The 17975-nt window shown below is 40.9% G+C and overlaps 1 protein-coding gene across 2 annotated transcripts in view; it reads left to right on the top strand.

The window, feature by feature from the left end:
• Positions 1 to 17975, top strand: part of SLC23A2 (solute carrier family 23 member 2) — a 223365-nt gene that overhangs the window by 153887 nt on the left and 51503 nt on the right. For both annotated transcript variants that reach the window (XM_089681738.1, XM_089681739.1), the window contains 2 exons: positions 9173 to 9330; positions 17241 to 17329. In XM_089681738.1, coding sequence (XP_089537864.1) covers positions 9173 to 9330; positions 17241 to 17329 — 247 coding nt within the window. The remainder of the gene's footprint in view (positions 1 to 9172; positions 9331 to 17240; positions 17330 to 17975) is intronic.

The raw sequence follows: 17975 nt of genomic DNA, 5'->3' as shown, positions 1-17975 counted from the left end.
AAGTCTCACATGTGTCATTACGGGGTCCTTTGGCTGCATTCACATAATTGATATGGTCAGTGAACATGTAAAACTGCGTCTTAACCTCCTAAGAGTAAAAACTTGCTTCAGGTATATACGTAGTGATTTATAGTTTGCCTTGTGGGTAACTTGGCCATGTATGAACTGGTTTGTATTGCTTGCCTACATGGATCTTTGACCAGCCTTAGGTTAGCCATTAATGCACAGATTTGCTGGCTGAACAAGAGAAAAATAGTCAATCCCCCATCCAAAATAAACACCATGGATGGAAGAACGTCCAGTGCCAGCTATTGTATTCACACAGCCATGACAGCTGGAGCTGCCTGAATATTTGAACCATGACTGCATCTGATAGAACAAGGTCACTGTTCAATAATTTTCCTCCTGGCTCAACTGATTTTTAAGTTGACTTTTGCTGAGTAAGTTGGTAATGACAGTCACCTATGGTTTGAATTTCAGCTTGTTTAGCAGGAAAATGCTGAAATTCAAGCTGTATAGCCAGCTTTAAATGTCAGGAATGCCAAATAAAATGGAAACTATACTACACAATTAAAATTCTTTTACTTGGTTTATCTAAACCAGACCTTCTCAACCAGGGGTCCGTGGAACTTCATGGTTCCCTCAGAGGTTTCTCAAGATGTGGCTAATTGATCTTTTACCTGATGGTGCCTGAAAATTCCAGGTCCAACGCCACTTATCACAGCCAGCAGGTTGACTCCACTGCTTTTTTTAGCTGACTGTACGGGTTGCTTTCTGATCATCACTGAATGTAGGGGAGCATTTTTCCCACTGATCACCATTGTAAGGGACATTCCTTCGTTTGATCCCAATTCAGTAATTTTGGCAGAGGTTTCCCAAGACCAGAACATTTTTTCAAGAGTTCCTCTAGTGAGAAGCTGTTCTAAACCCTTAATTTGATACTGTGTATCATAAACAACTGGAGTTTTATCATAGGATACAGTTTACCTTTGTAATGTGGTAAAAACACATTTTTTACTGCGTTTTAACAAGGAGCAGTGTGAAAGTAACCTTGGATTTATTTTAATCTGAAACATAATATAGCAATACAGTAACTGGTCCATATTGTCAGATTGATAGTCCTAAAATAGGAGGGTCATCTTTTCGATTTAATTTACATCAACTTTTTATAGGACTACCCTCGCCTTCTATTTAGTTAATTTAGATTGTAAGCTCCATGAGCAGGGCCCTCCAATTCCTTCTGTATCGAACTGTATTGTAAGGCCTCTTTCACACTCGCGTTCCGTACGTCCGTCTTTCATCTGTCCGTTTACGGATGAAAAACAGACATCTATGTATTTCTATGGACTAGCGGATGTAAACGGATGATCATCCATTTACATCCGGTAATGTCCGCATCCGTTAACATCTGTTTTTTTTTAACAGAAGAAAACCCGGAACAGATGTCAACGGATTGTATGCAGCCCGGCAGGTCAGGAAAGGGGGGAAGAGAGAAAAAAAATGAGCCTGAGAAATGAAAATGTATATATGCCAGTCCAATTACTACTAGATAATATACTAGCCTACTTTAGTTGGACTGACGCTTTCCTTGAGTGCTGTGAAGATATATGCAATGGACTCAGGAGAACATTAGGAAGTGTTGGGATTTATGGCAAGTTCTTCAGAAACTGACAGTGCCAACTTCCCAACTGAAACAATTTAAGCTAAGCTATCAAAGGAATCATTAGTGACAGGGCTGTCTCTTAGGATGAATGAGGACTGAGATAAATCTCAATGTCTGTTGCTGTGGTCATACACCCTTAGGAGAAGTGAGCCAGTCAGCTTAGATTATATCAGGGTTTAGTCTGTATCTATCCCTGTATAATCATGCTTTCTCAAGCAACATTTCAAATGAGGCCTTACAGCTATTAATGTGCCTCAGACCTTGCCTGGCACTCTGTTTACTCAGCACGTCATCATCTTTTACCTGTAAGTTTGTTTCAGTAGCATAGTCATCATTGCTTGTATTTGGAATATATTTGTAACAAATATAAGGGGCTTCATTTTTAAGTGTTCTGTGCTCATTCACTTGGCCACTCAAGCACTGAACTTTTAGAAAATTTCATATTGTAAGTATCAGTAGTTTGAATACCATAACGCAGCATTTTGTGTGTTTTTTTTGCATATGTGCTGCAGCGTCACTCAGCACATTGCATGGTGTCCCACATTGCATAGCTGTCAGATAAAGTACAGACTGCCATGTTTTTACTTGCATTACAGCATACAGCTTTGTGGTGCGAATGAACCCTGAAACCACCTATTTTGATTTTCTGTTACAGATAGAGTAATCCTTAGAGTGTTACTACCCACAATAGTAAAATCAGTTTGTATATGTAATAAAGCATGCTTGTTATACTCACTGTGGAATCTAAGGGGTTAATCATCTGCATTGTGTAAATAGGCTGTTTGACTCTGTCTTCTCTGATCCTCTCTTTCTTTACTGTCCCCAATCCATCTTCTGAGCTCTAGGAGTCACTCTACACATGCTCTGAGAGGGTACATGTGATCAGCACAGGGCCAATCAGCACTGTCCAGGCAGAGGTTCAGGGGTCATGCAGTCTTGCAGGACAGTCAGAGGAGAATGGAAACTCCTCGCACAAGCTTTAACCAGTTCTCGATCAGACAGTGATAGAAGTTACAAGACTGCTATATATTGCTGATGAGAGAAGGTTAGCAGTTTTATATTTACTAAAATAATTGCACTTCCATGTTGTGTGCACTGTAAGAGACCAGATATAGTGAATGTGGGTTCCTAGGTTTAGTAACACTTTACAGCTGGGCATAGATGTTTTGAAATTTGTCTTGTACAGCAGGTCTTTTAAGCTGGAAAACGTTGTCCATCAATGGCTGCAGCCACTGACCAGTGTATTTTGACAGCAGTGAGAGTCGCTGTCAGAATACAATGTCCTGGTGGGGGGCGGGGGGTTGAGGATGGGGGAAATTCCGTCATCCTTCTTGCTTTTGTGGATGACGGAATCTGTTAGTTTTTTTTTCGAGCTGAACAAAAAAAAAACCAGTCTATGCCCAGCTTACTTATTCTGATGACAAAGAAGCTGTTCCCAATACAATTCTGACCTTTCCCTTTAACAGCATTTAAGACTGAAACTACTGATCTGATGGCACATGAACACATCAAAACATTTACAAATGTGAGGAATTCCTTCACTTTGCAGAGATTTTTTTTTCTCTCTTCCTGTTGTGTTGCTGGGACAAGAGGTCAAGGGAAATCTCCAGGAAAAAGACAGCCAAAAGAAAAATCCTGCTGGAGGTTCTAAGCATTCCCTGCTCTATACACTGCTAAGAAACCATGTTTGGTGTTAGATTTACTTCTATAAACCTGACAGGTCCTCCCACAGGTGGACCATGAAATGCCTACAACAACCTTTAGTAGAAGTGAAGTCCGCTTCTCTACACCCAGAGATCCTCTGGTCCTAAAAGCACACTATATTCAATGCTTCAACTTCCGCCCCAAATGAAACCTGTTCATCAGATTGATGCCATTAAAGTCCGGTTTCTTTTTTGTTTTTTTTTTTGTTGTTTTTTTTTCTGGGTGGAGTTGGGTAAGAGTAATGTGAAGAATGACGTTATATTGAACTTTACTGCTGTGTGTTAGAATGCTGATAACGAGCGAGAACTGGATGTCCTTTCATTCATAGGAGGTGGCATTTGTGCTTCGCTGTTCTTTTCCGCTGTCCTTTCATACAATGTAATCACTGTTTAGCCCGGAATGTCAGTTATGACTACATCTACATCTTCTCATAAAATTATCCCGCTCAGCCTTTATCTCATATGGACTTGTAACTCATTGCAGACAATCAATGATCATTTATTACCTGAATTGACTGCACTGAACCAACCAAGCTGCTCTCATTTTATAGTTTGCTTCACATTTCATTGAAATATTTCCAGCATGGGAAATGCAGATCTGGTTGTGGTTAAAACTTCCTCCCTACAACGAACACCTAAACATGCTGCAGTCCAGCAATTGAAACTTAACTCCAGATATAAAAGGTGCAAATGAGTGCAACTTTGTATTCATTAATACAGTATTATATGTATTTGTAATGCAAGCAGTGTAAGCAACTGATTTACTTGAACTGAATTGAGGAGATTTCAATTCCTGTCTCATAGCCACAACAGAGTAAGTGATGATTCCTCCAAAATAAAGAACATCTTTGGTAGTCATCAGGGTCACCTGAACCAGAAGATTTCTGCCTCCATTCCTTTTCTGGTGATCACTCAAAACTTTAGATTATCTTTTTTTTTCTCTTTCACTTTTGGGTATAGCGGTCATGAGGACAAATAGAGAGGCTGAATCTTTCTAAAGAGACAGCACTTGACAGGTGTTCTAATCCTCCCTACGTCTCCCTTCAACCCCCTGTACATCAAAGTGCAGGGGGGTGGAGGAGAAGCACAACAAGTAACCAGTCGGGTTGGTGAGAGAAGCTCAAGAAACCAATTTGCTGTGTTGCAGTTCCAGGTACATGCTGACAGGAGGAGACAGAAGAGTGATGGAGAGATGAGCTCATCAGGCTGCAGCTTCTCCTTCATTGTCCAGTCACAGGCTGGGGGGAGGGACAAGACCTGAAAGTATTACTGAACTGCAGCAACTGCCAGAGAGGTCTACCTGGTTGCCAAGAGTTCAAATTTAAAGCGCAACTTCGCTCTTTCAATCAATTTTGACTATTTTTCATCCTTATGTAGCTAGTATTCGTAAATAGGAAAGTGTAAAATAATACATTTTAAAATGTTAACTTTTTTTTTTTTATATTTCTGTATGTTCTTTCTGGTTTTCAAGCCTAGGCAAATCATGTCATACGTTCCAGAAGCCTTCAGGTGGGGAGAAGAGGCTGTTTCAGTTAAGCACACCCTCATTCCACAGCTAAGGGCAGATGGATTCCAGGAAGTAAATGCTACATGAATCATTTGCCCTTATTCAAGATGACCATGGATATAAATGCTAGTGGGTGTTTTTCAAAGAGATTCCTCAGCAAAATAAAGCATGGAGATATGGATGGATGGGGGATTTTTCTCTTAATATTAAAAATGAATTATATAGTATTTTTGGTTTGTGGTGATCAGATGCAGTGTAGTTCCACTTTAAGTAATGTAACCTTCATCAAACTTTCTTGATGCTCAATTTACAGCTTTAGAGCAACCATTAACCACTTGGCGACCGCACTATAGCCGAGTGATGGCTACAGCGTGGTTGTCCAGTTGTCCAGTTCTGGGAGGGCATCATATGAAGTCCTCCCAGAATGCGCCCTCCCGCGCGCCCCCAGCGGTGCGCACCCGGCGATCTCCATGATCGCTTTGTCCTACGGACACAGCTGATCACGTGATGTCGTAAAAGGCCAATCACAGCGGTCTTTTACCACTTGATCAGCTGTGTCCAATGAAACAGCAGATCACCAGGTAAATGCAGTTGCTGGTTATCGGCTGCACTTTCGTCACGCTGTCACAGTGTGAGGAAAGTACTGCCGATAACCGGCAATTATCAGAAAGCAGACTGGCACTGATCATCAGTGCCCAGCAGTGCCACCCATCAGTTCCAAGCAGTGCTGCCAGTTATTGCCACCCATTAGTGCCCATCATTACTGCATATCAGTGCAGCATTATCAGTGCCACCTATCAGTACCCATCAGTGCTGCCTATCCATGTCACTTCATCAGTGCTGCCCATCAGTGCTGCCTCCCAGTGCAGCCTCATCAACGCACATCAGTGAAGGAGAAAAATTACCTGTTTGCAAAATTTTTTATCGAAACAAAGAAAAACTTTTTTTTTTTCTTAAAATTTTTTGCTCTTTTTTTTTGTTTAGAGCATAAAAAATAAAACACCCAGTGGCGATTAAATACCACAAAAAGAAAGCTCTATTTGTGTGAAAAAATGATAAAAATTTCATATGGTTACGGTGTTACATGACCGCGCAATTTTCATTCAAAGTGCGACAGCGCTGAAAATTGGCCTGGGCACGAAGGAGGTATAAGTGCCCAGTAGACAAGTTAAAGTAGAGTTCCATTCATTTTTATATTTATTAAAAGTCAGCAGCTACAAAAACTGTAAAAAAAAACAAACACTCACCTGTCCCAGGGTCCAACAATGTGCTCACCCGCGCTGTCCGTTCTCTCCTTTTTTCTCTCCCCGGGGCCAGCATCTCAACTGTGGGCACCAGGCTGTGACATCCGGGTGCCCACTATGCATGCGTATCCTGATTGGTCTGGCAGTCTCCTTGGACCTGTGAAGTGTCTCGGAAGACTGCGGGAGGAGGAAGGGGCCCAAACTGAGCTGGAAGTGGGAGCGGGTACCTGTCAAAACTTGGTATCCGCTCCCTCCCCAAAAAAAAGTGCCAAATATAGCAGTGGGGGGGAGGCAAACAAGCAGAGCTTCCAGTTTTGGGTGGAACTCCACTAAGTTATCTTCAGGTACCAGCAGTGATGTCAGTAGCTCAAAGTTGAGACTCCTTCACACCAGCCTGTATGTTAAAATGCTACAGTCTGGTGTTCATTATTAAGGGGTCATACATTGCATTATTAAAAACTTTATTGAAGTGTTACAATATTAAATTTCATTCAGGTTTTTTTAGTGATTAATTGCAGCATGTTGCTACGCCATGTGGTAAACACAGTGACTTGTGCTGCGTAAAAATGCACAACATTGTGGTGTGAACTGGGCAGGGCATCTTAGCACTGAGCCTACATCCCTCTATATCAGTGGTTCTCAACCTTCCTAATGCCGTGACCCTTTAATACAGTTCCTCATGTTGTGGTGACCCCCAACCATAAAATTATTTACCCAGTAATTATAATTCATGAAGTGTCGTTTTACCTCCAATACTGCTGCTTTCAACACAGTAGCTGCTTTCAACACAGCAGCTGCTTTCAACACAGCAGCTGCTTTTAACAGAGTAGCTGCTTTCAACACAGCAGCTGCTTTCTACACAGTAGCTGCTCTTTACACATCGGAAATATGTGTTTTCTGATGGTCTTAGGGGACCCCTGTGAAAGGGTCGTTCGACCCCCAGGTTGAGAACCACTGCTCTATATAGATCCACACAACTCACTGCAGATGGTGTGAACAAGCCATCAGAGATTTAGATACATTGATGCTAGTTTTCTCTTGTTGGTTACTGGACAATTGGAGCATCAACTTCAAAAGTGGGGAGTTTTAAGGAGGAATAGGATTCCTCCAGGCATATCTGCCCTTAATTTATCAATTGCTCTTTGTTCTCCAGCATAGAGACTCTCATAGACTAGAGCAAAGGTCTCCAAACTGCAGCCCTTTGCTTGGTTTTATCTGGCCTTGGGGCACTATTCACCCTATTGACACCAGTGATGGGGCATTTCCTTCCATTGACAACAATGGCGGAGCTCTATGCCTTACACCAACACCAACAGTAAGGCATAATTCCTCCCACTGATATAACAATAGAACACTCCTCCTACTGACAGCAAAGGTGCGGTGCTATTCCTCCAATTGACACAGATGATGGGGTATTATTCCTATTCCATCTGACCACAGGTGCTACAGTGCCTTGAAAAGGTATGCATACCCCTTGAAATTTTCCACATTTTGTAATGTTACATCCAAAAACGTAAATGTATTTTATTGGGATTTTGTGTGATAGACCAGCACAAAGGCACATAATTGTGAAGTGGAAGGAAAAACTGACCCTTTGTTTAGACAATTTGGAGACCCTGCACTAGAGTTACAACCACACTGTACAGTGGGGCCTTGAAGAGACAGTACAGCATTCACATATATATGCAAATGTTATGCAACTGGTATATGCGCTGGAAAATCAACTTTGTGTACAACGCTGGACCTGTTGGGCTTGTAAGTATATTATTACAGTATAAAGACTGTCATTTTTTTGGAATGTGGAAGTTCCTCTCTGGCCTCATTCACATGGTCTATTGGAGCACAGTGACTGCACAGACGCAGCCGAGGTTCCCAATTTGACATCCGTTTGGGTGTGGATGCGTGTCTCCAAATGCAAACAATGCAAATTGGGGGACATACACCCACATCCTCATGGATGTCAAACGACTGTCTGTGCAGCTGCTACCTCCTAATATAAATGAATGGGACTGCCTGCGCATGGATGCACGGAACACCTATACATTCCTATACCTATACATCATGGGCAAACACAGCTCTTCGCACAGATGTACACTTATATACGTCCATGTGATTTTTAGTTTTCAAAAATTACAAATAAAAAGTAAGAATAGGGGATATTTGTCTAAATAATGTGCCAGGCAATCCTTTCCAGTTAATGTTATCATTACTGGACTCTAATGTTTAGACTACCAAGCAGTTTACTACTTTTTAACAGACAGATGATCAGAAGTTGTGCAAAACATTCAGAGAATGTTACTTTTTTTTAGTTACAATAATAAATCTTAATAAGATTAACATGTTTTTGATGTTACATAAAATGACATGGCCTAGATGTATGTGGCCTAGATACAATTTTAAAGGTGGACCCTTCTAGAGCTATATTGCTTGTACTTCCTTTCACAGCTTCAAATATATATGTCTGTTCTGATGGTCTAGCTCCAGTTTGTATGGTAAATTGAATCCCCACTCTAGCCAAACCTTTTCAGTAGTTAAGATTCCAAACTTCTGTCAGGTGTCTTGGGGAGCTTTCTCCCTTCTTTCTGTTCTGGTGACACCAGGACAAGAAATGATTGTGCGGGTGTCATGGAGCAATTGAAACCTGACAGATTTTTTTTAGCCCCTCCCTGCTAAATAAATGTACTTTTGCAGCTGTCTTCATTCACTTCAGAAAGATATCCTATATCTATTTATGTCACTGGGACAGCAGGCGAGAGTAAATCTCCCCAAAAGAGAGAGACAAATTTGACACCATTTCTAACCCTTACTTCCATGTACAAAACATAAGAAATGTTGCTGGAGTTGGGCTTTAATTTTACATAATATAAATTGTATTATTATAATTTATTTATTACAGGTACTTATTATTATAATTGTGAATGTAATATTATATTACAGACTTACAAGTGTTTTTTCACATACACACCTATCATTTTTTTATTTCTCACTTTTATTGAATGTATTGCTAAGCACAAAATCAAACTGTAAACCAATGGAGAATTCTCATTTCTTGCAGCACTACCTGACATGCTTCAGTGGGACGGTGGCTGTGCCGTTCCTGCTCGCAGAAGCCATGTGTGTTGGCTTTGACCAGTGGGCAACTAGTCAACTCATTGGGACCATTTTCTTCTGTGTAGGAATCACTACTTTACTTCAGACAACATTTGGGTGCCGGTGAGTCTACAAGCTTTTGCTGATATTTTTTGGTGTTTAATCTCATAAAAGTTTGTATGAATACACGACATGTCACTGTATACAGAAAAAGTATTGTGTTTTCAAAAAATGGTTTAATCTGATTAGAAGGCAGCCCCTTAATTAAAGTGGAATTAAACTCTGCTGCTGAGCTTTGCCATAGTGGGCAAGTATGCACATTATAGTAGACTTAAAGGATAAGTTCACCTTTAGTAACTTGTTAAATGTTACACCTGTATTTAGGATGTAACATGCTACTAACGCAGCAGCCCCGCTCAGCGCCCGATCCCCTATTGTAACAATGGGCAGGGGATCCTCTCCCCACAACCTTTGTCAAAATTTACAAACAGCGCTGCTGTGTTGGACACTGCCCACACAGCTGTCATTCATTCACACAGATATGTGAATGAATGGACCACAAGTACATCTGTCATCACAGCAGATGGCTTGTAGTTCTCAATGAACTGTGAGGGTGCTGATGAGTGCCTTCATAGTTACTCTTCCTGCACTGCAGTATCTGCCTGCCTGTATGGGAGGTTCAGATAGACAGCTGTACTGAGTGTCAGAAGGAGCCTGACCTTGCATCTGCGATCTGCGTATCGAATGTTCAATGCTGTTCAGACACCTAAGAAAAAAAAAAAATAATAATAATAAAGGCATTTTTTTTTTTACCTGAAAAAAAATCTCATTATTTAAAAAAAAAAAAAAACTGAACTTAGCATTTAACTGCCACAGACCCCTCCCCCCCCCGACTCTGCAACTCGCCGCAGTTTTCCTCGTTACTGACTTCTTCCCTCATTTTTTTTCTGTTTGCCATCTTAATTGGCCAGTCTTGGAGGATATGCCACTTTCTATGTGCACTCATGGAAGAAATAAAAAAACTAGTCAGCCTGCCAGCAATGTAGACTAGTTTTTCTTTAAGTGCGGTCATCAGTCTGCTGCAGGCAGGAGTAAGCATTTCCTCAGGTTCCTCTCTTCCACTGATCAGACTATAATATTGTAACATAAATGTGTGAACACAGCCAAGAACTGCAAAGGTACCATATTGATACCATAATGATTTTTTTATTTCTAAAAAGTAGATCCTGACCTTATATGATGCCTTGACAAAATAGGCTCTGTCCTTCTGGAATGAAAAAGATAAAGGCATTGTCAGCAAGAGTTTCATGATCCGTGTAAAGATAGCCATACATGGATCGAAATTCTGCCAATTCAGCAGGGACCAGCCGAATTTCGATGTATGGGCAGGCTGATGGATCGACTTGGGTGCAACCAGCCTGTCAGATTTTTTTACATGTGATTGTTGCCAGTGGCTATAGCCGCTAGCAGTAATAATTGTGTTCTGCAAGCCGGGAAGGCTCCCCGTGCAAAGCCCCCCCCCCAGCAGTACACAATAGCACTGCAGGAGGCATTCCCCCATCAACATTGACTGAGGAAAGGAAAGAAATGGAATTATCTATGAACTGCCTAAAAGATCATAAAAACATGGAAATGCATGTATGTGGCTACAGGGCATGTGAGCCTTGATGCCCAGCCACTGCACATGTGTCTGTGGGGGATCTGAAGATCTGCATGTTCCCAGCATGCTGTCACCGAGCTAGTGGGGCAGGCTGCCAATTTTGTAACTGCTGGGAGAGCCAATTACAGCTTTTACCTGGTTAAGTCTCTGGCTCCCCATGTTAACACCCACTTTAATTAATTCTATTCCTTTTTGTCTGGGTGCACTTTCCAATTACCTGATTTTTCTTCCCACACGTCAGATTTGATAAAATTGCAGCTGAGGTATATGGATGTAAACTAAGCCAGGGAGCCTGTGACATGGAGTCAAACATGCCATGCCAGTGAAGTCTGAACCCCTTTTCTGCACTCATGTTCTGAATCGGTGGCTCAGCACGATAGCCCCTGACATTTGAAAAAAATATTTAACAATGGCAACTCCGTATCTCTGTTTTCACAGGTTAAACTTAGGGAAACTTCAGTCACAAATATTAGAATGGAACACCTCCACAATGCTTTCACCTTTACTACCCTTTAGTAAAGCTCAGACTTTGCTGGTTCTGCAGTCCAAACAAATTGCATAGCAATATAGCAGACCCAGGTGCAGACCTGGGACTGTTTCAGGGAGTTGGCTTTGGCAAATAGTGATGTTCTCCATTATGTTAGACTGTTTCTTCCCCGCAAACACAGCAAGGTCATTGCACATGAGAGGAGTAGTGAAGAAATTCTGTCTTATCTATGAAAAAAGGAATACTGATAGCCAAGTAATAATTATGGGTCAGTATTTTTTGGCTTGAATGTTCAAGGAGACAAGAAACATTGTTATGATTGTTGTTATCGCTAATGCCGCCACTATATTAACTGTGTATTTTATTATTCCTATATGTAGTGTAGTTGAGTGCTCAATCAGAAAATGTTTTTGTAACAGCTTGTATCACCGTGGGTCAAAGCGTTAATGGTCAGCATTCTGCAGGTGCTTACTTGGCAGTGCAGGAACCAGAATGCATAAACATATTGCAATATAGAATGTGTCCTGAAACTTTACTGTTCTACAGTGTCTCCTGTATTTTGGCATCATTAAAGCAAACCTTTTGCCATAGTTGTTTTTGCATTTGTTTCCACATGTTTAAATGCACATTTTAGGCCTGAAGATTACGTAAAACCCCCAAAACATTATATATTTTTTGAAAGCAGAAACCATGGAGAATAAAATTGTCCAGGAGAATATAATGCTGTTACCATTTTTAGTGTTACATGATATTAGCACAACTGTTCATCAAACCCATATTTTCAGTAAAAAATACACTAAAGTTAATGAGTTAATGCACACAAACACAATATATGGGCAGCACAGTGGCTGAATGGTTAGCACTTTTGCTTGACAGCACTAGGGTCGTTGGTTCGTATCCCAACCATGGCACCACCTGCCTGGAGTTTGCATGTTCTCCCTGTGCCTGCGTGGGTTTCCTTCGGGTACTCTGGTTTCCTCCCACACTCCAAAGACATGCTGGTAGGTTAATTGGTTCCTGTCTAAATTGGCCCTAGTATGTATGAATGTGATTTAGGGACCTTAGATTGTACGCTCCTTGAAGGTTAGGGACTGATTTGAATGTAATATACTGTATGTGTGTGTATATAGATATATATATATATACAGTTGTGTTCAAAATAATAGCAGTGTGTTGAAAAAAGTGAATAAAGCTCAAAATCCTTTTAATAGCTTTTATTTCCATACACACAAATGCATTGGGAACACTACACATTCTATTCCAAATCAAAACATGAAGAAAAATATATCAAATTTGTGTCGTTCCTCTAAAAAAATTTAAGAAAAGTGAATATTAGACTGTTCAAAAAAATAGCAGTGTTTGTATTCTTCTTTACAAACTCAAACATTCACTATATCAACTGAAAAATGTTTGAAGATTTTGCTTTCCTTTGAATCACTTAATTAATATTTAGTTGTATAAGCACTGTTTCTGAGAACTGCTGTACATCTGTGTTGCATGGAGTCAACCAACTTCTGGCACCTGTGAACAGGTATTCCAGCCCAGGATGATTGGACTACATTCCACAGTTCTTCTCTATTTCTTGGTTTTGCCTCAGAAACTGCATTTTTGATGTCACCCCACAAGTTTTCTATTGGATTAAGATCCGGGGATTAGGCTGGCCACTCCATAACGTCAATCTTGTTGGTCTGGAACCAAGATGTTGCACGTTTACTGGTGTGTTTGGGGTCGTCTTGTTGGAACACCCATTTCAAGGGCATTTCCTCTTCAGCATAAGGCAGCATGACCTCTTCAAGTATTCTGATGTATTCATACTGATCCATGATCCCTGGTATGCGATAAATAGGCCCAACACCGTAGTATGAGAAACATCCCCATATCATGATGCTTGCGCAACCATGCTTCACTGTCTTCCCAGTGTACTGTGGCTTGAATTCAGTGTTTGGGGGTCGTCTGACAAACTGTCTCCGGCGACTAGACCCAAAAAGAACAATCTTACTTTCATCAGTCCACAAAATGTTGCGCCATTTCTCTTTAGACCAGTCAATGTGCTTTTTGGCAAATTGTAACATCTTCAGCACGTCTTTTTTTTTCCAACAGTGGGACTTTGCGGGGGCTTCTTGCAGATAGCTTGGCTTCACATAGGCGTCTTCTAATTGTAACAGTACTCACGGGTAACTTTAGACCTTCTTTGATCTTCCTGGAGTTGATTGTTGGCTGAGTCCTTGCCATTTTGGCTATTCTTCTATCCATTCCAATGGTAGTTTTTTGCTTTCTTCCACGTCTTTCAGGTTTTGGTTGCCATTTTAAAGCATTTGTGATCATTTTAGCTGAGCAGCCTATCATTTTCTGCACTTCTTTATATGTTTTCCCCTCTCCAATCAACTTTTTAATCAAGGTATGCTGTTCTTCTGAACAGTGTCTGGAACAACCCATTTTCCTCAGAATTTCAGAGAGAAATGCACTGTAACCAGCATGTACAACATTTGCTGCCCTCCTTCCTTAAATAAGGGCAATAATTGCCACCTGTTTTTCAAAGAATAAATGACCTCACTAATAGAACTCCACACTGCTATTATTTTGAACATGCCCCTTTCAATTAGTGATTCAATTACACAGAATCAGCAGCATGCATGTCATGACTGTTGGGTCTGTTGGATTTCTATTACTCTACTACACCTGCTAGTAAATTATTTGCCATGTAGAAATATCATTTCTACCAAAAACAGTGATTGATCAGGTTAGTGATGTCTGACTGCTATTATTTTGAACACAACTGTATATATAAAGTGAGGAACAGAAGTATTTGAACACCCTGCGATTTTGCAAGTTCTCCCACTTAGAAATCATGGAGTGGTCTGAAATTCACATTGTAGGTGCATTCCCACTCTGAGATACAGAATAAAAAAAAAAATTCAGGAAATCACATTGTATGATTTTTAAAGAATTTATTTGTCTTGCACTGCTGAACATAAGTATTTGAACACCTGAGAAAATCAGTGTTAATATTTGGTACAGAAGCCTTTGTTTGCAATTACAGAGGTCAAACGTTTCCTGTAGTTCTTGACCAGGTTTGCACACACTGCAACAGGGATTTTGGCCCACTCCTCCACACAGATCTCCTCTAGATCTGTCAGGTTTCGGGACTGTCGCTGAGCAACACGGAGTTTCAGCTCCCTCCAAAGATGTTCTATTGGATTTAGGTCTGGAGACTGGCTAGGCCATGGTATATTTACCTGTTCTGTGCAATGGTTTTGCAGCCTCGATTCTCCTCTTTTCGGGTCCCCCGCTCCTGCACCTGGCTCCTCCCCCCTCAGAGTACCCACTATAGGAAGCCTTTTCCTATGGTGGTCACTCGTGTGGGTTCGCTCCCGAGCCCTGCTCCCCACACAGAGTGGGGCTCAGCCCTGACCCCCACTCCGTCGTCACTGGCTCTAATTGACAGCAGGGGTAGCCAATGGCTCCCGCTGCTGTATCTGAACCAAAGAGAAGCGAGAGAGCCTCCGCACTCATGCACATTGCTGAATAAAGACTGGACTCAGGTATCTACTTGGGGGGGGGGGGGCTGTGGGGGGAGCTGCATGCAAAAGGATTTTTACCTTCTGCCTTTACAACCACTTTAAGGAGACTCACTTCCATTGAGCTATCACATAACACAGGGTGCCCGTCAGCCCCTTATGTGATAACAATAAAGTTGAGAAGAAAAAAAACTTTAAAAAAATTAAAGTAGCGCATAATCAATTAAATAAAAATTCCAAAAGTCCTATGCCCCACATAAATACATGAACGGAAATATGCAAGTTGAGTGCCTCTATCCAGGATAACAAATGTGTTTCACATATTAAGTATTGCTGTGCTTTCTGGAGTAAAAGCAATAATCCCAGGGCCATCGTTCAAAGTTAACTCTAAAATTATGACTTGCAAAAGGCTTTTGAAGCGTCGCCCATGGACAATTTGGGGCATCGAAGTCTGTTGCCTTTTCATGGGTGCAGGCACTTTTGGCCCCCCTGCCTTTCTGTTCAAGTATTGGTACTTCCATGTATAGACAAGCATGTGACTTGCTACACATCACTGGTGAATGGTCCAGCACTGTCATGTGGGTGGTGGGGAATGAGTCCTTTGCTCTGTGTAAGCTTCAAATGGAGGGACTTGGAGCTTGCACAAGGTTTGCTTTTCCTTTGCACCTATCAGCTGAATAGAGCAGTGGATAGGAAACGTGAATATGTTCAACTTGGAAGGGGTGCATTAAAGTGAAGCTGTTGCTTTGCATTAAATGGGTAAAGCACAAGTCCATCTTAAGGAACAACACTAGCCTATCACTAGCCTTGGTCAAGAGCCTTTAAGGGAGATTTGTTTAGTCCAAAATGTTTTAGTGTTGATGTTGATGCATAGAAAAAACATTCCTCTAATGCAGTAAAGTCCCAGGATATATTCTGAATTTTATAACTTGTGTATTCTGGTAGAATCTAGATGATACGAATTTAGAGTCTTGTGATGAATAGCACAGACACTTTTTTGTTTACTCCCAATATTTATTCACTAGGCTTAGGATTCACAGGAATCAGGAACTGTACTTGGAAGAACCACAGAGCTATTTATTTGAGTCAGAAGAACCATGGATGGCAGTTATGGGGCATCTGTGTAACCTAAAGCCTAGGACACACAATGAGAATATCGGACAAATGGTTGTCATTTTTTTTTTTTCACATGCTAGTTTCATATCGAAAATTAATAGGTTACTAAAGTTACGAAAATTCTTGTAACTTTTGTTTCCAAGCCTTTGAGGTCTTGGCCACTCCATTTTTTTTTTTCTACAAATACTATACTAATTTCATGAAAATTGTTCATTCTGTTATCTTCGAGAAACATTTTCATGCTTGTCCTTTCTAATAATTTCACATGAACTGTTGTAACCAGCCCTCGAGAGCTGTGTATTAACAATCACATTATCGTATAATCACTCCATAAACTTTTTTTTTTTTTGGCAGAATTTCTCATCGTGTGTACTAGACATAATTTCCAGTGTGGGGGGCATCATTGCAGTATAGACATCACTTTTCCTCCCTACCCCCAGCATACTTTATTCTTCTCAGTACTTTCTGGTTGCAGCAGTGGTAGTTTGTGCATTCAAGTGTCATGAAACCCATGATGTATAAAAATGCTGTTACATTAAATACTGCATTATCTACTTACGTCATCATTTTCACATTGGTGATAGAAATGAGCAGGGAAAGATCATGTGACCTCTGCAGAATACACAGGAAAAAAGTATTTACATGGGTTTTTTTTTTTTTTGCAGCGGTTCACTGCCATTGATGGTTTTATTCCAATCAATGGCAGTGAACTGCTGTGTGTTTGATTTCACTTTGATGTAGGACTTCAGAAATACGGGTAACGTTAGAGAAAAATTTATAACATTGTGTAAATATGTTTATAAAGTAAATTTGTCATCTAGTCAAAGTCTTGAAAAGTTAAAAGCAGGCACCTAGAGCTTGTATAGATCCCTCTTTATTCATCCTATCGACCACAGAGCTCCAAAACCCAGAGAGCGTATTATTTAAATGGTGACTCTAGTCCGAGCGCTGACACTCCTTTGCGCCCCCCCTCCCCCATTTCCCATTATTAAAAGAACATGCTTTATAAGTGTGTGGCGCAAGTACTGTAGGATGGAGTTGGGGCTATACCAGACCGATGTTTTGTTTTTTCAAGCCTGAAAGTCAATTAAGATTTATGTAGTATGTGAACTTTATAGGAAGTGGAGAAATCATTAAAAAAGCCTTTGTCGCTTCTTTATTTGTTGGCTTTTAAGAATGAAGTGTCGCTTTTGTGATGTTGAGTAACAGAAATGAACTTCACTTGTCTTTCTTTGTTCTGCCATTGCTCCAGGTTACCCTTGTTCCAGGCAAGTGCTTTTGCTTTCCTTGCCCCAGCTCGTGCCATCTTATCTCTTGAGAAGTGGAAATGTAATACTACAGGTAAGTATGGCAGTGATTTTAGGAATGGGAAACAGCAGGGGCATGTGACACCGGAGTTCTTCCTACCATGCTTTGTATGTTTGCAGACCAGCACCCAGCTGGGAAAGTACTGGCGTGTGATACTCCTGGCATTATTTTCCTTGCTGGCAGCTAGTTAATCCATTTTCCCCAGCAAGTGGGGGCACTTTTGTGAAATGAAGAATGCATATAATCTCCAACACTGGAGCCGCTGGGTTTATTCAGATGGGGAAAGGAATTTGTACTGTAAACCGCAGTGTCAGGGAAATGAAGTGCAGGAGGTCAGGTTCTCAAGATTTAAGCTTGGAAAAGTACAATTATTTACAAAGGAGAGGTGGCTTCATGGCCTGAATGCTCAAGTTATGGGTGCAGAAGGCCATAACCTTAGTTGTTTTAATACCAATATCCCATGTTTGGAAGCTTTTGGATTTTTTAAAATTTGTTTTTAATGTCTAGATGACATACACTAGAGATTTCTCATCCACACAGTTGCATATGTATGTATCTTGATTAAGCTTTTTCACAGCAAGATGTTTGGTAGAGTTGTAAAAGCTGATGAACAGGTTTGTTCATGTGTAAGGGATGTGTGTACCTACATCTTCTGGATGGGCCCAGGGTCCCACTAGCA

Source organism: Staurois parvus, unplaced genomic scaffold, assembly GCF_062004578.1.
Source record: "Staurois parvus isolate SC_StPar_1 unplaced genomic scaffold, SC_StPar_1.0 ptg000276l, whole genome shotgun sequence".
Lineage (NCBI taxonomy): Eukaryota > Metazoa > Chordata > Amphibia > Anura > Ranidae > Staurois > Staurois parvus.
The sequence above is the reverse complement of the archived record's forward strand: the minus strand, read 5'-3'. Positions and strand labels throughout refer to the sequence as shown.